Raw genomic sequence first — 19,499 nt, forward strand, 5'->3', positions numbered from 1 at the left:
AAGCAAACAGGATCGCCCAGAAGTTCAAGGATTATGAGTGCACCATGAATGTTATTGCCACTTTGCTTAAACAGTGAGTTAAACCAATATTTATTTCACAAGGATAGCCATAATAGTAAAATATTTAGGTTTAGGGGGATAAATTGTGTGTCACTTTCCTAAATAGTGTGTCATTACATTTGGACATATAAACACTGGTCAATGGCAGATTATTGGGTTTGAAATTAACTGCCTACCTGTACTGAATTTTGATGATGTGGGTTGTACTGAGAAAGACTGCTCTCTCTTGAGGACCATGATACATCTTCATGAACGATTTTTTGAATTTGGTTAGCATGTGCAGTTTCCCAAGGGGACATGGTGCATAGGGCTGCAACAATAACCACATCACCGCCATACTGCAGTATTAGGAGGTGTACCGCGGTGTTGATCCTGCCACCGCCATGACCGTCATAACAGCTTTTTTTTCCCTTACCTGAGAGTGCTGCCATCCTCATGTAGCTTTTGGCTTGGTCTGTGGCCTTGTCTACACATAGACAAAAACTTTTTTCTATCAGTTTTGAAAAGCATCACGTCCACAGTGCACACATTTTTTTAAATCTCTACACACGAGAAAGAGAAAATGGTTCTAAAACACCCAGACCTCTGCACTGAGCATACACATAACATTTAGCAAGCGCATCACGTCATTGTAACCTTCTGGTCGACTGACCAATCAAATCAATCCAGAGGACTGACACTGAGGAGAAGCGGTTTGCGAGTCTGGAGCAACTGCAACTGTCAACAAATAATGTTATGGAGGAAAACATTCAATGTATGATAACCCCTGTCTATAACCATGTTTATTAATTACAATGCGTAAAAAAAAATCACGTAAAATGCTTTTAAATGTGTGTAATAACTATTTTTTTTAAGTTAATCAACCAAATATTTAGCATTTTATATGGTGTTTGAAACGCAACCCTTTTGCACGTAATTTATTTTTATGCTGTGTAGCGTGTGTGTTACGTTACAATTCGTTATGTTTTCATTAGCGTTATTAAGTTTCATAGTTTTCAGTTAGCATTTGCTATATGTTTTAATGTTAAATCGCTGTTTCCTCAAAGCTAAAATTAGCTAGAATTTTTCCAGTCTAGTGTTCTAATCTCACCAGTTTTAGCATATGCTCTAAACGGCAAATCACAGCAGTGTGACTGTACGCACGAAAGGGTTAAGGGACAAGTAACGTCAAATGAATCAATAATTAAACACAGGGGGGTTTGGTTGCGGTATTTCCGCAAACGGCAAGGTGGTATTCTTCGATTATCGCGGTGAAGAAATTTCTGTACCATTGCAGCCCTAATGGTGCAGTTGACCAGTCAGTGAAATGATAAACAGAACAGCCCTATTTTATAACCGCATACTCTAGTGGAACAATATCCACTAAAATGACCAATAGATGGGCACTGTTTTGCTGATGCCGCCTGACAGCCAGAGAATATTGATATTCGCTCAAGGATTTGTTTTTTGTGTACCTTTTTACCGTGTGCACTGGAGTGGCATAGACTAATTTAATGATTTCATAGCAGGAGGTTGTGAAACAAGTGGGACTTTGTTTTCGTTACTCCATGTTGTGGAACACTAACCTAATGAGCTACAGGCAGACGTCTGACTGAGATGCCGAAATGAGCGGAAAGGCATCAAAGTTCGGTCAGGAAACAGTATTTTTATGGATTTCTGTGTCCATTTAATCCTGAAATGTTGTGCCAAGCCTTTCGATATGAAGGGTTTGAAATTTGAAAGCAAACGTAGAGTACATAGACTCAGTCACGGTAAAAAGACTCACAGTATGATTCTGTGTCGCTTTGTTTTGTTTGGTGGTGCATGCATGTGTTTGTACACATGTGCGTATGTTAGGGCTGTTAACAATTAATCGACTATGGATTAACTGTTAATAATAATTTAATCGATTAAGATGTAATTAAACAATTAATTGATTTAAACTTCCAGAAGTTTAGAACTGTTTCCTCTTGTAATTGGGGCTGAATGTTAACGCGTTAACGCTTGATCGCGATTAATCTGCAAACTTTAACGCATTCATTTTTTAACGCAAATTAATCATATTATCAAGTTTGACTGCAACTGCCTTCCGTAATTCCAGTGCGGATATTTACCTGGCTAAATTACTGAAAGGCGTGGCAAACGCGGATGTGCTGAATGGCAAATTTCGTTTTAACCCTGTCACGCGTACGGTCACACTGGTGTGATTAGCTGTTTAGCGCATATGCTAAAACTGGTGCCATTAGAACACTAGATTGGAGAAATTCTAGCTAATTTTAGCTTTGAGCAAACAGCGATTTAACTCTAAAAATATAGGAAATGCTAACCGAAATCTATGAGACACTTAATAACGCAAATGAAAACATAACAAACCATATAAGGTAACATGCGCGCTGCATACCATAACAAATAAGTTTCATATTCTCAGCAGCTGGCCTTACTGTGAACAGACTGCGCACAAGACCCACCCCTGACCACGTAGATATGCTGATCTTCCTGAATAAAAATACTTAGGTTTTAGGTTATTTAGGTCTTTTGTGAGCATAGGAGATCAGATTCTGAAGTGTGTATGCCTTTAGTTCATAAGGCTCAGTTTAGGCTACTGTCGTCTATATCGATCAAGAGGGATAATGTTAGGCTATCGGTTCACTTGAGACAAACGAAACGGAGTTGTTTTACTTTTTCACCCTTTTTCCTGTTTGCCTTAATAGGAAAATGAAACCTAGGCCTACACAACATTTTTTGATATGCTATACAAGAACGCCCTATATTTTTGATTTACAATAAACATTTAACATGCATTTGTGTTATGTATATGTAGAGGAGCCGGGGCAATGATTAGAGCTTTGTGTCGACTACGCCACCTACTGGAGGTCTGATCTCTATGTAGGAAATAAGCCTGGTAGGAACTAACCACCGGTTACCAAATACAACCAGCTTCCTGTATAATCCACACCAAGGCACACAGGTTCGTGCAAGGATGAAGCAGAGACAGGGTTCTATTAAAATTGTATACACTCTTTATTTTGATTGGTCTGATGGTTACACTTTCATTAGTGGGGCTAAACACCCAGTTAGACACAGAGGAATATCGTACCGATAGCGGATACCGAAGACACAAAATAAACTAGGATGAACAGGAGCGGAGCTTACCAGAGGGAGACCTTGTCTGGAAGGAGGGTCAGAAGGACCACACGTGGCTACACACACACACACTGCACTGCACACCCCGGTGACACTACACTGCAAATGATGGTGGAGCAAAGACACAAATACCCACCACCAGGTGTCAAGCCTCCCTACTGGATGTCCCCAGTCCTGCCAGGAAAGAAAAGAAAGACAATAATAAGACAACATCAGAAAAGGGCCCCACCAGTTAGGTCTGAGCCCACAGGGCTAACCAAATAGCAATTATGGCCACAGGTAATAACACCAGTACAAATCACAACACATAACACTTCCCCAATGGGCACAACAAGGTGCCTTAACCAATCCTGGAATGTGTGAAAAGTCAAGGTGAAACACACGGGCCCAGGAGGGCAGACTAGTCACAGATGGGGCCTAGTATCAGACGCAAAAGACACCCAAACCAAAAATAAACAACAGAAAACAACAACAACAACAACCACAACAACCAAGACAGCTAACAAAGAAGATTATGTTTACAATACAATACAATACCACAGTAGATCATTCCTCATGCTACCCACCAGGAAACCCCATACCCGATATCCATACGCACACACACACGCACGAGCATGCACCCCACACCAACACGGAGCACGTCTACACACACCCAGCGCCCTCAACACTAACTCACACAATCACCTGCACGCACACACGCACCAACACACACGATCACACGTTACCACTCAGATGCTCCGGCCACCCTCGTACGGTGCCGCCGCGATAGAGCATTCGCTAAATAAGAGTCATAAAACGAAAAGAGTTATTGATGACAAAACAGCAGCCGGTGACCAAAATGCGGCCTTGATCTTGTGCACTTCCGGTAAGCGACCCACCACGGCCAAAGACGAAGAGAGGTGAACTCCCGTTGCTAAGTGCTGACACCGCAACACAGCAAAGCAGCCTAAGTAAAGCAGATAGCAGTAGTTTAGACAAGCAGGTTAAGAATTGCTGACGATAATTCTAAAACACAGAATGGCTACGTACCAGTAACTTAAACAAGGACACGCACCCACCGATTGAGTGGTACCCCAAATACGGCACACTGCGACTCACGATAAGGGCAATATTCCAAGTGTTTGGCCCTAAAACAAAGGCAGAAGTTAGCAACCCGAATCTGGCATACATAAAATCACAGCGTCAAGCAAGCGTTGACCAACATACCTTCACGGTTGAGACGTGGGCACCCAACTACTGCTCAACAACGATAGCGACTGGAGCATAAGACGCAAAATGCCAAATCGAGCAGAATTCAAATCGCCTACCTGGCTGCAGCAGTGCCGGGCTTTTAAAGGGATCCCACGGCAAACAATTAGCATGACTAGTGTCGCATACCGTGACGTCAGTTGATGCGACGCCGCACTGCCGCTGTTGCTTCTGCTTAAAGGTACAGGCACTCCGTTACATATATATACAAGGCTTTTATAATAGCCTAGAGTACAATAAACTTCACCGATCGTAGAATTTACACCTAGCCTACTAAACGGTATTGGGTGGGCTAAGAAAAAAACTTGACAATTAATCGATTATTATTTGATAAGGTTAACAACAATCGATTAAGGACACTTCTTAAAATTCACATCCCTAGCGTATGTGTGTGTGTGTGTGTGAGGTTGGTTGTGTGTGTGTGTGTGTGTGTGTGTGGGTGTTTGTGCACGTGTGTGTGTATGTGTGTGTGTGTGCATGTGTGTAATATGTATGTGGGTGCACACGAGTGTGCACGTTTGCACACATTTGTGTGTGCATATGCTCTGTTGGAGCCAGCTTCAGCCCACTCTGCTTTTTTTGCCAATGCACATCAGCTGCAAGACACAGAGTCTCCTCCTTGAGCTCTTGTTAGCCGTTTGTTTTGTAATGAACGTTTTCCAAGTTCTTTTATTTTGTCTGTCTGAATATTTACTTCATGTCTCCATTTATAGTACTGTCTCACCTTTGTTTTGAATGAGACAAAAGGACTCATTTGTGGGATTAGTGTGATTTAGTGGTAAGGATTGCTTGTGACCCAAAGATGACTGGTTTGATTCCCACTGGATGCTGCTGTTGTACCCTTGAGCAAAGTAACCTGAATTTCCTCAGAAAATGTCCAACTGTATAATTGGATAGTAGGTGAAATGAAAGATATGTATTTTGCTCTGGAAAAAATTATGTAATGAAAAGGACACACTTTGTTTCCTGCAATGGTCAAGCCTTTCTCTGTAGTTCAGAATCAGTTTTGATAGGCAGGCCCTTTCCAGCACCTCACTGTATCATTCCAGAGTATCACTGTATTTTGTAGTTAGTGTAAATGTGGATTTTACCACATTTAAGTGTGGGGTCCACCCAAGAAGACAACATTCTTACTGTTCTTATTGACCTGCTCTGAAGTACTTAGTCATATGCACTTCAGTCAACCTCTTCAGCCTCAGGCCTATGAGTTTATGCCTTTGATTTGTAGTATTTGCTTTTCAATGTTACAGAGACTGTAGGAACGGTGGGCCTATGGTTACCAGAAGCAAATGGCTCAAGCCTTGGCTCTTTCCCATAGAGTGCCAGCATCATGTGTTTTTGTTCCATTTTTGTTGAAGTCTGAGTAACCAGTGTAGACAGGAAGCAAGCACCCTTTATAAAACAGGAACATTTTCAAGCTTAGTCACACTTCTGACAAACACTGAGGAGCTTGGATCCACTTGTCCCATGTAAATCCATTTACTAGGCTGGGATTTCAGAGTAGGTCGTGTGCTGCAGTTCTCTTGGCTGTTTTTGTAGCATTTTCTTGGTGATGTGCATAGTTTATGTTAGAAACCATTAGTCTCTTGCTGTTTGTTTGACTTGAGGTAGGTGGGCATCAATATACTTGTTATAAAATGTCATGTTATCACGTGTTTACATGAGCTGTCAATATACAGATCAACCTCAGAGTTGAAAGAAGTCAGGGAGAATATGTTTCATTCTCAAACAACATATCTGAGTTTAGATGTTATGTAATTTTTGAGTTTTATGTATGTCCGCTCTTCGCTTGATTCACTTTAATAGTGAAGGGATTGTCTGTTGTCATGAGCGATCTCAATGCCTCATTTTAGTACCGACACTGTGCTTCCTCCTGCTTTTGTGCTCTGAACTGCAACGCTATGAGTCATTGTAGGTTTAGTGGCTAGTGTTACACAGACAACATTGTCAAGAGGGAAGCCTGAGAATACAAGAGAGTACAAGCTTATTGTGGGCTCTGATGTGCGAAGCTTGAGATTACCTGGGTTGTAACATTTTTTAAAGTGTTAACATTTTCATACAAATTATTGAAGACTGAATATTATATGCTTTTTTGAGGTATGCTCGCCTCGCATTTACATTAAAGAATTTTTTTCCAAAATTCTTTTTACAATGCTATATACAGTTATGCACATAATTACAAAAATCTTCAGCAGCACCCAATGAATGCTTAGGATAGACTAAAATAAAAAAGATAGAATACTGTCCATGGCACAACATTTTTCTTTGTACTTTTTAGAGCTTTTTATTTGTTAATATTTATACCTGTCTGACAATGATTGCAAAGATGATGAACACCTGCTAAAGTGTAATATTAGCATTTTAAAACACAATTTAACATTCCCCCATAAGATGTAGTTGATGTTTTCAGCATATAGATGGTTCAATAATTTTTAGACCATGTAAAATGTCACTCTCCCACCCCTGAGCACATAAGGGGACCAAAGGAGGTCACACGATGAAGGAGCAAACAGCCTTGATTGTTTGATTCACTTTTCCATCAGCACTGTTAGCAGTAAATGAACATTCACAATGAAGTTTGACCTTGATTTTCTTTTCAGACAGCCATTTGGACACATATAAAAGCCCAGCAATAAGGGCTGCAGCCTTGGAGCATTGATTTAACCTCTGTGTGCATCCACAGATGGGAAGGAGCCCAACAGGAGCAAAGAGGACAGCCTGTGCCCTCCAGGCCAAGAGCCCACCTACTTTGAGATCCCCACCAAGGAGTCTCTGATGGCAGAAAGCAGCATCCACGAGATCCCTACCAAGGACACAGAGGGGGCGGCCGCCGCCACCGCAGCTACCACTGCCGCTGAAGCCACTGCTCAGGGCCACGCCTCCTTCACTATCGAGTTTGACGACACCACTCCAGGAAAAGTCACCATCAGGGACCACGTCACCAAGTACACTCCAGACCACCGCCCCCGTTCCAAAAAGTCCCCCCAGCAAGACAAGGAGCTGAGCACCCTGCAGGCCGCTATGATGGCCTCTGAGAGCAAGGTGGCTGACTGGCTAGCCCAGAACGACCCGCCGCTGGCCCGCATGGAGTCCACCGAAGAGGACAGCAAGAGCATCAAGAGTGACGTGCCTGTCCACCTGAACAGACTCAAAGGTGAGGCCTGTCTCCTGCCTCACTGCACGAGGCACTTAGGAAGTGCAGTTTGAAAGTGGAATTATAGTAAAATTAGTTTTATGAGTTAAATTCCAGGGTGTTTTAAGGTCTACAGCTACATGTAAAACTAAGTTAAAGGAGTCAGAACAAACCTTATGGTGAAGCTTGTTTCACAACAGGGGTTATGACTGAGGGATGTTGTACCATACAGGTTTCCTAGTTATAGTTGTTGCTGTCCTTGAAAGGGATGTTAGGTTGTTAGGTTTTAGGCATGGTTCTCCCTAAAACGGATGCTTGGTTGTGAGGGTCTAAGCATTGTTCTGAAGAGGATAAATACACACAGGACAAGCAGAAAGAGAGGATTCCAGGAATTTTTATATACACAAAGGTGACAAATTAAAGGAAAACCCTGAATAAACGAGTGGAGAAACATAACGAATGCAGTGTTTCCACACAGGTGTACGGAATGGTACAATTAAGCAATTACCATCCAATCATGCTCTGTGGCATGTATAAAAATGCTGAGCAGGCCCAGTTGATCTCGATTTTGGATCAACATGGCAAGAGGAAAAGATCTAATTGACTTTGGAAGAAGGGTCATTGTTGGGGCACGGATGACGGTAGCTTCAGTCACAAAGACTGCTCAACTGGCTAGTGTTTCAATAGGAACAGTGGCTAAAGTGACATCTGCATTTAGATCTATGGGAAAGACATCAGTAAATAGGGTCGGAACTTGTTGTCGACAGCGCACATTCAATGACCATGATGCTTGTGTGTTAGTGTGATATGTAAAGAAAAACAGAAGAGCGACTTTTCCTCAGCTGACTGAGAATGTCAATGCAGGACGTGATCAGACTGTGTCAGCAAGAACAGTCCGTCGACAATTACATAGAGAGGGATATTATAGTAGGATTGCAGTACATTAACCCCTCATTGCAAAGACAAATGCGTATTTGAGAGTTCAGTGGTGCAAAAACCATAGGCACTGGTCTACAGAGATGTGGAAAAAAGTGATATGGTCAGAATGATGTGAATCATATGCTATGGCCTTCGCAGTCACCAGATGTCAACCCAGTTGAACACCTGTGAGAGATATTGGACCAACATGTTAAACAGCGCTCTCCACCACCATCATCAAAACACCAAATGAGTGAATATCTTTTGGAAGAATGGTGTTCCATCCCTCCAGTAGAGTTCCAGAGACTTGTAGAATCTATCCCAAGATGCATTGAAGCTGTTCTGGTGGCTCGTGGTGGCCCAACACCTCACTAAGACACTTTATGTTGGTTTTTCCTTTAATTTGTCCTTTTTTTTCTTTCTTTTTATGGACAAAAGTATTCGGACGCCTGACCATTAGACCAACAGGGACTGTAATGACATTGTATTCAAATACATATACTTTAAAATGGAATTGGTCCCCCTTTTGCAGCTATAACAGCTTCCGCTCTTCTTGGAAGGCTTTCCAAAAGATTTTGGAGTGTTTCTGTGAGAATTTGTGCCCATTCATTCTGTAGAGCGTTTATGAGGTCATGCACTGATGTTGGACGAGAAGGCCGGGCTCGCAATCTCCATTCCAGTTCATCCTAAAGGTGCTCGATGGGGTTGAGGTCAGGGTTCTGTGCGGGTCAGTCAAGTTCTTCCACAACAAACTCATCAAACCATGTCTTTATAGTCCTTGCTTTGTGCACTGGGGCACAGTCACGTTGAAATAGAAAAGGGCCTTCCCCAAACTGTTGCCACAAAGTGCTGCCACAAAGGAAGCACAGCATTGTCCAAAATGTCTTGGTATGCTGAAGCATTAAGCTTGCCCTTCACTGGAGATAAGGGGCCTAGCCCAAACCCTGAAAAACAGCCCTAATCATTAAACAGCCATTATCCCTCCTCCACCAAACTTCACAGTTGGCACAATGCAGTCAGGCAGGTAATGTTCTCCCAGCATCCGCCAAACCCAGACTCGCCCGTCTGACTGCCAAACAGAGAAGTGTGATTCGTCACTCCACAGAACACGTTTCCACTGCTCCACAGTCCAGTGACGGTGTGCTTTACACCACTCCATCCGACGCTTGGCATTGGATTTGGTGATGTGAGGCTTGCATGCAGCTGCATCCTATCACAGTACCACGCTTGAAGTCACTGAGCTCTTCAGAACGACCCATTTTGTATCAAAAAATGCAAATGGAGACTGCATGGCTAGGTACTTGATTTTATACACCTGTGGCAAAAGGTCTGATTGAAACACCTGAATTCAATAACAGGTGTGGCCAAATACTTTACCTTACTTTACCTTACTTTACCTTATACCTTTAATTTTTCACCCTTCTGTATATTATATATAATTCTGTTGCCATGTTGCAAGTTACCGATACATGCAAGCCAGCAGTTTTTGTGCAGGAAGCTGTTTTGAGCAGCAGGAGTGCTTTGAGGAACCAGGTGTGATGAGAAATCTCCAAAATCCAACCTGCTGGAACCTGTGGACCTCAATTATAAACAGCTGTGCTCTTGGGTATTTTCCTGTGGTGATGTGGGACAGTGGGCATGGAAATGAGCAGTATGAATGAATATTACTTCAGCGCGTGTGAATGTTTAAGTAAAGAAAATGCAAACCGACACACTGTTATTAAATGACAGGCACCCTGGGGCACCAAGGGAATCAGAGTGAGCTAACAGCACTTAAAGGCCAAAGGGAGCCTTTGTCTGAGGCAGGGGAACAAGAGCTCACTGTCTGATGTAGTGGTGTGATCTGTGCATGCAAAGCACAACATTGTCATCGTTGACTGCATGCTGTTTCCTGAGTGCCCTCTGTTTAGCACATTCCCCTGCTTTACGTTAAGGGCTTTTAAAGGGTGGACTCTGTGGACACTAATCTGATCTCCCTTCTTCCCTCCTAACCTTGTCTGTTGCTGTTGCAGAACACGGAAAGTGTCTTGGAGATTGCAGGTTTTGCTCGTTTCTCACAGGAGGCGTTTAGGTTAAGGTGTAGCTGCAGAAGCTAATTCTGAAAACGGAAGCGAGGACCGGTCGCAGCTCCCCAGGCACGCAGTAACCCTCACTCTTCTCTCTCCCCTTCAGGCAGCAAGCACGCCGATGGCACGCAGAGCGACTCGGAGAACGGCGCTGGGAACCGCTTTAACGGCAGAAGGCTGGCACTAGAGCAGCGTCTGCAGGCGGCGCAAGGGGGGCAGGGCGCTGGTGAGAAGGGCGCAGAGGGTGCCGCTTCTGCCACCAGCAGGACCTCCTTCATGATCGAATTCTTCGACGAGGACAGCTCCCGTAAGCACCGCTCCTATTCATTCTCGCAGGCGGCACCACCAGTGGGTTTGGCAGGAGAAGGGCCCTGCCCTATGCCCCCCTCCCAGACCAAGGGCTCCGTCCCACCCACAGATCTTAGGGTCTCGGTCTCCCCGCTTGCCGCTGGCCGCCAGTCCCTTAAGCAGAAGTCTGATGGCAGCAGCCCAGCATGGAGTTCAGCCAGTGTGGGCCAGCAGACCAGCCCCAGCGATGACCTCCATAAGCCCCCGTGCCCCAATAAGGAGCTTGAGGATGACCAGAGTGACAAGGGGACTTACACCATCGAGCTGGAGAGCCACAACCCGGAAGAGGTGGAGGCACGGCGCATGATCGACAAGGTAGGTGGCTTCCCTAGGGCTTTTACTCCCTATTGTAAAGCCTCAGTCTACTGATTGACTTCACTGTATCTCTGTGTCCCATCAAGGCATTTCAGTGCAGTCCCCTGCACAAAAAGGCTTATTTCTTTTTACACTGTGAGAGTTTCGGAATGAGAAGTCTTTTTAAACGTGGGTGGCAGGGTGGGGTAGCATGTTTGCCTCTGGCTTTCACAGGCTTGACCATAGCTCATATTTGTTGCATTCATTATTGAAATCATAATGGAAATCTGGGTCTAGTTTTTATTCCACTCATCCAGTCCTATTCTGTTTTCATCTTTTCTCACATACATTAGTTTTCAGATGGTATTGTGCTTGATTGCGAGCAATCTGGGAGTATCAAGTTGTAACATGTTTTCATAATGTGACAATATTTACAAGGTTCTTCAAATATGCTGGGCAGAATGATTGAGTCATCAGTGCTGCAAACTAGCATGCACTCATATTCAAATGGATTTCTTTTTGTCAGAAGTATCTCCTTGTTAAATAATTCAGATTAACAATTCAGATTTTAATGTCTCCTGAAAATGTCAGACAGCATGGCCCTGTTATCCCTAAAACATGTAACCATGGAAACATTTTCAAAGCATGCAGTGTTGTCTAAATCCATTTACAACCATCTGCCTCATTATTTTATTGTGTAATCCATCATCCCCAGATCAAACAGCAATTCTTAGATTGAGCACACCTCTTGGCTTTAGGCAAATGTTTCAGTTAAGTTTCCAAATAGATTTCAACTACATTTTTTCTACATTTGAAGAAATTTGTCTAGTATAAGTCAACGTTGAAATGTCTCCTATGTCTTCCATAACATTCAGTTCGGCAACTTCTTTATATTTGTGTGCTCTGTGGATATGATCAGTAGATCCACATTTACATTACATTTACATTTATTCATTTGGCAGACACTTTTATCCAAAGGCGTCCAATGGCCTCTAGCACATGAATATCTATGTAATGCTCTAAGCTCCATTTCTGACCTGCTCATTGCATAAGATGTCCTGCAGTAACACTTCTCTCTCTCCTAAATAGGTTCCCAATGAAAACCACAAGAGTTGATTATTTATTACCACTTTGTGGGATTAACACGTAATACATTACCTGATATGTATGGACTCCGTCATTTTAGACAACCTTTCCTATTTAGCTACATTTTCTGTGCTTTGCGTCTGATCTGAGCAGCATGAAGACTGTCATCGTTAGTCTGAAAAAACTTTGTAGTGGGCAGCGTTGAGATGTCTTTAGTGAAAGAACTGTGTAGACCTTCCTTCATAATTTTCACCACATTAAAGTGCTTACTTTTTCTTCTGAGACTCATAAATACCAGCTGTCAGGGACTCTGAAGCAGAACAGTTTCTCACAATTACTTTCTCAGTCAGCTGTTTGCTCAAAGCCCTCATCCCAGATCACCTTCAGCACAACCCGTCTGCTGTGAGCAGGCAGGTCGCTGTCAGAAGTGCCCTCATTGTTCATTTTACTTCTGGGGGGGAGGGGGGTGTGGAGTCTGTGGTGTAACCTGCATTCTTGTTTTTAACACAAGGATGAAAAGTGCTTTGAGGAAGGCCTTACTGACATGTCATTTACGTTCTCCAGTACACAAGTGTGTGTATTGGGAAGCCATTTGTATACATGGGCATGAGGTGGTGTGTGCATGTTTTTTGGCCCCGTGTTACTGGGTTGTCATTGATGTTGGACTGAATATGACTATTGTCACGATATTAACACAGCAAGACATTTTCTTGTCTTTCAAGATGTGTTGTGTATCAGTTTCTACTTTGATAGTGCGTATGAGCTGGAGAAAGGTAATCAGTTTTATTCTGCACCAATATTTGTCTTTTGGGACATGTGAAGAAGCCCTGTGAAGTCTGTGCCATTGATTTGTGTTCTTCATCTCCTCCAGGTGTTTGGAGTGGAGGAAAGTCAGGTCACAAACAGGTCAGCATGCATGGAACACCAACAAGATGGGGTGAAGGAAAGGCAAAAACCAGGAAAGGCAGAAATGAGGAAGACGTACTACATCGACTCAGAGGTAACGCTCTTCACACTCCCACCGCTCAGACACCAACTTGCACTGCATATAAACTGGTCACTAAAAAGAGGAATAATCTGTTGGTCTATGTACAGGCAGGCAAGACTGTGTTTCAGGCAAGACTGTTTTTCCCAGTTGAAATGTCTCATGAACATCCACAGAGTGACTAAAACAGCATGAGGACTGTCAGCCTTCTTTGACCCTGAGCATGATGGGATGTTTTGCTTAATTAACCCAGGAACCACACCTGTGTGGAAGCATCTGCTTTCAATATACTTTGTGTCCCTAATTTACTTAAATGTTTCCTTTATTTTGGCAGTTCCCTGTACATAAAAATCTCTTTGCCCGACCTGGGAAGACTCAGAGATGGTGCTTCTGTTAGTGGAGGGGCAGAGTTACAAGACCCCAGACTCAGCCTAAACCTTTCTTTGCAATGGCCTTGATTTAGGTTGGTGCTTGAGCCACATGAACAGAGCATGCTCTTTAGCAGATAGCAGCTTTATGTCATTTCCTGTAGTGCCCCTCAAGGGCCATATTGGATGACTCAACCTACCCTTCATAAGACAGTGAAAGAGACAGCCAGTGAAAAGAGACTGACGGGTGCAGAGGTCACCCTCCAGACTCCAGGGCAGGAAGCAGCATCCATTGAGTGAGAATGTGAAGAACAGGAGCCACAGCACTCAATGAATCATGTTATGCTACAGGCAAGCCACACTGTGGTCGACCTACTTAAAGAGGATAATCTGAAACGATACTGCACCCCTTGCACATACCTGGGCTTGTCAGGGTTTGATTTCTGTTTTTTGTTTTCCAATTTAATGTTCAATATCAACTTTTTTTTAAATTTAATGTCAGGAATTTATCTGACATCATACAGCCGGACATTGTTTATTTACAATAATTTGAAAAAAGCCCCAGAGAACAAAGCTTTGGACACCAGAAGCCTCAAGTCTTTTCTGTGCAGTATGAGCTGCTTCTGTAAAAAACATGTATTACCTGATGTGTTCGTGTAACCAGCTAGCAAAGTTCTCTCTCTCCAAGTGGATGGTTAACAGGGCTGTCCTCTGTCTCCAGACCCTATCAGAAGACTTGTTTGTGGTGGGCAGCCCACGTTGGGTGTCTCAGTGGGCCAGTTTAGCTGCCAATCACACACGGACTGACCCTGAAGGCTCTGGAGCTGAATCCCCAGCCTTCGTTCATCATGAGAAAGGTAGGTTCCATTCACCACAAGGTTCAGCTTAGTCCTGAGTTAAAAAGCAAAATGTGTAACTTTGTAAAAAACATTTGCCATTATAAAAAGAAATCGCTCCTTAGAAATGAGAGATGGTTCTCAAAGAGCTTTTACAAGGAATCCCATTGTAATACGTGTGTATATGTAATAGGTTTCATGTGTGTAACTTGTACATTTTGCACTGAGTACAGACAAACCCATCAGTTGTCTAATTAAAAATACACAATTTAGTGTCTCTTTGTGTGAAGTAGAAGTTTTGTCATCTTATTGTGTTTCTAAGGGTATGAGAAATCGTGGTATCACTAGTTTGTGGCTGTTTTTCAGTTGCTGAAGTTGGTGAGTCTGGGGTCTCCATCAAAAGCATCATCTCCTCCTCCTCCAGCCATGCCGAACGCAAGAGGAGGACCCTCCCTCAGCTCCCCACAGAGGAGAAGGGGCCAGACGTCCTCCGGAAGGCACCAGGGAAGGGCCCTCTGGGGCCAGGCCTGCGCTCTGAGATCGGGGAGAAGCAGGACACAGAGCCCCAGGAGAAAGAGAGCCAGTCAGACCTGGACCCCGTGGCCCGGGTTACCAAGACTGGCCACAAGGCTGTTGTGGGGAGCCCAGCTGAAGGGAGCACCACCTCCAAGCAGGCCCCAGCTAAGGAGCCGGCGCGGGACCAGAGGGGCGGGATGCAGCCGGGTGCATCCTCTAAGCCGTCAGCCCGGCAGACAAGTGGTGAGAAGAGGCAGGAGGAGGGGTGGGGCACACAGGGGAAGGGTGCAGACGCAGCTGAGAAGTCGAGCAAGCCCTTGGTAAGGCAGGGCAGCTTCACCATCGAGAAGCCCAGCGCCAATGTGCCCATTGAACTCATCCCTCGCATCAACAAGCAAGCGGGCACCTCGGCCCTGGCGCATGGGCGCCGGGACTCTGCCGGCAGCATCGACACCGCCACACTTCTGAAGGACACAGAGGCCGTCATGGCTTTCCTGGAGGCAAAGCTGCGTGATGAGGGCAGGCAGGAGCCCGCCGATCCGCCCAGCTACCCCATGGAGGACTCCATCTCGCCGGAGTCAGACATAGACACAGCCAGCACCGTCAGCCAGGCAGCGGGTGAGGGCGACCGCAAGGCACCCCTGAAGCGGCGCACGCTGAGCAGCCTGCACAAGGAGAAGAGCGCTGGCAGCTCGGCGGCCAAGAATGCGGCCAGCGCCCGCGAGCGACTGGAGAGGAAGTCCAAGACAAGGCCGTCTGACGGCCGCCCCGAGCCCCGTCGCTCCGCTCAGTCAGGCTCCCGTGCCCGTCAGCCCTCACTGGACCTGACCGACGACGACCTGACCTCCTCCCTGCCGCACTCCACATTCTCCGACGTGCTGTCCTCTGACCAGGAGACCTACTCCGGCCGCTCCCATGGCCGTGGCCAGTTGACCTCCACAGACGAGCTCCTGCACTCCAAGCTGGAGTCTGGCAAGGCGGGCAGGTCGAAGGTCCCGCAAACCTGTAGCCCTGTCCCCGGGAAGCCGGCCACCCTCCCCCGGCCGAGGCCCACTCGGGCCTCCCTGCTGCGGCGGGCTCGCCTCGGGGACACCTCCGACACGGACTTGGCGGATGCCGACAAAGTGTCGGTGGCCTCAGAGGTTTCCACCACCAGCTCCACCTCCAAGCCGCTGTCAGGGCGGAAAGCGCCCTCGCGAATCGACATGCTGGCACAGCCGCGGCGCACCAGGCTGGGCTCGCTGTCAGCCCGCAGTGACTCTGAGGCAACGGTGAGCCGGAGCAGCGGCACCTCCCGAGCCTCCACCGAAACCACCCTGCGTCTGGGCCTCCGATCCGGCTCCACGATGGATAGCAAGGCAGTGCCCAGGATGAGGGCCAACAGCGTGTCCAAGCTGCCCGATGCCAAGGTGAAGACCAGCTCCATCCATAGCTCTCCCTCAGGTAAGATTGTGCATGATTTATACAGCTGCTTATGCTTACAACCAACTCATGAAAAATGCCATACTAACTAATACCTTACTAACAACAAGTTTGCAACTTTAACAATTGATTTTTTTTGGTTTTTGTCAGGAGGTATTGTTCTTGGGTTGCATACATACTAGTACATACAGTATTTTACCAGAACAAGAACTCATCTTTTATCTACCTTTTATTTGGTTTTAATTGGGCTTTTGTTATGTGTTTATTATGCATTACATTTGTAGGAAAATATTATTAAGAGTTTGTGAATAAGTAAAAAGACATTGAATGCTCATTTAAAATATTTTGTGACCATTCCTGTAATACATAGCATATTGTCCTAATGCTTTCCTGATCACAGGTGTTGATCTCTACAACAATAAGGGTCTAAAATGATAAAAAAGGAAACATGCTTTTGGTAAATGAATTGATTAAAAGCTTATAGAGCATTTTCTACCTCTCACCATTTTATGCTTCACATTTTACTTGTTACCAGAAGAAAATTCCTCTAAGTTTATGAGGTCCTAGTGAAGTTTGTTTCTCATGAATCTTGCATCACAAAAAAAACTGTTCTTTAATGAAAACCCTGCAGTTTTGAAAGGATCTTTGTGATGAATTTGTATGGCAAGTTTTAATAGTTCTTTAACGTAGAGAATTTAGTTACCAGGAATTCAAAACCCTGTGCTCATGAAATCAGGCTAATCCTATTTCTGTTTGTCACTAACATTGTGTGGAAGAAAAAGAAGTTTCTAATTACTTCTTGCTGCGTGGTGAACATACACCTCTTTAATCAATTCTTCAAAATTTTCCATGCTCTTAATTTATTACTACTGTCTTCAGTTTGTGAACTTTTTTATGACTCTCCTTACAACTGTCCCCACTAATATACCCACATGATTCATCCCTTGCATTTCTTCTTCTTCAGGTGGTACAAGCCTTTACAGTTTTATAATTGCCGTATATTCATTGTCCTTCAATGTTTTGAAATGATGTCCAGAAGTAATGTTACTCAACTTTTGATGTACTTGTCATAATGAATGGTTTGTGGTTTGTCACTTAACTTCAATGAAGGGGTCAGGTCAGTGTTTGGTAACATGTACATTTTGAAAGGGGTCAGTTCACTGGGGGGGTTCAGAGGTGTCGTTATTTAAAAGGTTGCTTGTTCCACGCAGACAATGCCACGCCTGTCCCAGAAAGTGCCCCGGCAGTGGAGGAGCCCCTGGGTAGAGTACAAGTGCGAGGGCTTGGCCTCCCCTAGGCCTTGTGTGGTGTTGTGTGTGCTTCTTCCTCTCACCTTGGTGCTGCAGTGATGACCAGACCTCAGTGAACTGACGCACACCATTCAGTGTGTTAGAAATACCCTCTTTTTATCATGTATACTGGAGCAGTATGCTTGGGATCAATAAAATTGACTCTGTGTAGTCTGCTGAGTGAAGGTGAACAGAGGTTCTTCAATCTGTTCAATTTACTGTCATCTGGGCGCACTCTGTTGGAAGTAAAGTATACAAAAGGATTAAATTAAAAAAGGACACTCCTCAGTATGGCTACTGTCCCATATGAACAAAATATAATCAAATGCAATCATTAATGCCACAGCTGGGTTCTACTATGAAATTAATATAAATTTGAAATTAATATACATATGGACTAGAGAACATCCTACTGTTGTTAATTAAGAAGATTATGTCACCAAAAGGAATGCCACACCAGTATTCTATGTTGATGTGTAATTTACCTGAAGAGTGGTGGAGGGACAATGGTCATCACTGTACTAGCAACTGAATGTTAAAACAGTGGGGAAGTGAAATGCTAATGCTAAACACACCTTTACAGACACAAAGTTCCCTTGGGCTTCTAATCATGCTTGTGCTGTGTGCTTTATGATGGGCGGGTAGAAGGGACTGCCATTCTCCTTTTTTACTGCAAGGGTGAACGGTCACCCAGTTATGCAAGGCCATGACCATTAGCAGAAATCTGAATTTTCTCCAGATGTCTGATAGAGGCTTACTTCCCCCTTGCTGAGTTTTGGAATTACTGCAGGTATAGTAATGAGTGCCGTCCACAAAGGCATTACAATAGGATTGAGTTATGCTATTCTAACCCTTTGTCATCACTCATTCCCTTCATATTGTTTACCAGATTGAAGTCAATGGATGCAATATGGTAGTGGTCAGTCTTTTCAGGGCTCAGACCACAACAGAACTTTTTAGCAGTGAAAAGGGGGAGACTATCCTTTACACTATAGTAGAGAACCCAGCATATCAGCCTAAACAAATGAACGCGAGTCAAAAGAATATGTGATGTGGTCCTCGTAGAGTCTTGGTCAACTTTCAGAGTTTGCACAGACCAGATCTGACTACACAAGAAACAACAGATGCTTATACGCACACACACCTAAAAGCAGCACAATAAAACCTGTTTTACACCTTCCATCTGTTTAACTCAAAACATGCTTAGAATGTTGCTGTGACATTCTGGTGGTGTGATAAAGCACTCTTATTGTCATTTTAGACATGTTCTAACGTTGCTTTAATGTTACAGCAATGTTGTTCATTTAGAGGAACCATTTTATTGATGCCAGCCCTTCCAGTGAACCCACCAGCTGAGAAACTAATCAGAGATTCTCATGATTGAAGTGGCAATACATTTACTGATAATCTGTGCGCTTCTCCCCTGTGACCTCAGCCACCAACCGGTGGAGACGCTTGCCCCCCGAGTACGCCTCCACTTCTGAGGACGAGTTCGGCTCAAACCGTCACCCCTCCAAGCACGCCCGCTTGCGTCCTGGCACAGCCCCGCGGGGGGTGCGGCTGGGAAGCTCCGCCCCCAGTACCCCTGGAACCGGGGGTGTGGTGCTGAAGCACAGGATGAGAGAGCAGGAGGAGTACATCAGGGACTGGACCGCCCACAGTGAGGAGATCGCCAGGTACTCATCAGCTCTCACGCACTGTCCTGCACATGACATACACAAGCACTGTCACACACGTACATACACTCCTGTATACACACACTTTAACATATACTCCTACACATGCACACTTGTAGATACACACTTTA

General features: G+C 44.6%; 1 protein-coding gene across 7 annotated transcripts in view; it reads left to right on the plus strand.

The window, feature by feature from the left end:
• Positions 1-19,499, plus strand: part of LOC118777303 (centrosomal protein of 170 kDa-like) — a 60,951-nt gene that overhangs the window by 27,509 nt on the left and 13,943 nt on the right. For 4 of the 7 annotated variants that reach the window (XM_036528132.1, XM_036528134.1, XM_036528150.1 and 1 more), the window contains exons 8-14: positions 7,115-7,585; positions 10,655-11,211; positions 13,148-13,276; positions 14,351-14,486; positions 14,832-16,424; positions 17,615-17,665; positions 19,128-19,368. In XM_036528132.1, coding sequence (XP_036384025.1) covers positions 7,115-7,585; positions 10,655-11,211; positions 13,148-13,276; positions 14,351-14,486; positions 14,832-16,424; positions 17,615-17,665; positions 19,128-19,368 — 3,178 coding nt within the window. The remainder of the gene's footprint in view (positions 1-7,114; positions 7,586-10,654; positions 11,212-13,147; positions 13,277-14,350; positions 14,487-14,831; positions 16,425-17,614; positions 17,666-19,127; positions 19,369-19,499) is intronic. The other 3 variants (XM_036528141.1, XM_036528157.1, XM_036528166.1) reach the window with 1 other exon arrangement.

Source organism: Megalops cyprinoides, chromosome 1, assembly GCF_013368585.1.
Source record: "Megalops cyprinoides isolate fMegCyp1 chromosome 1, fMegCyp1.pri, whole genome shotgun sequence".
In the NCBI taxonomy this organism is placed as follows: Eukaryota; Metazoa; Chordata; class Actinopteri; order Elopiformes; family Megalopidae; genus Megalops; species Megalops cyprinoides.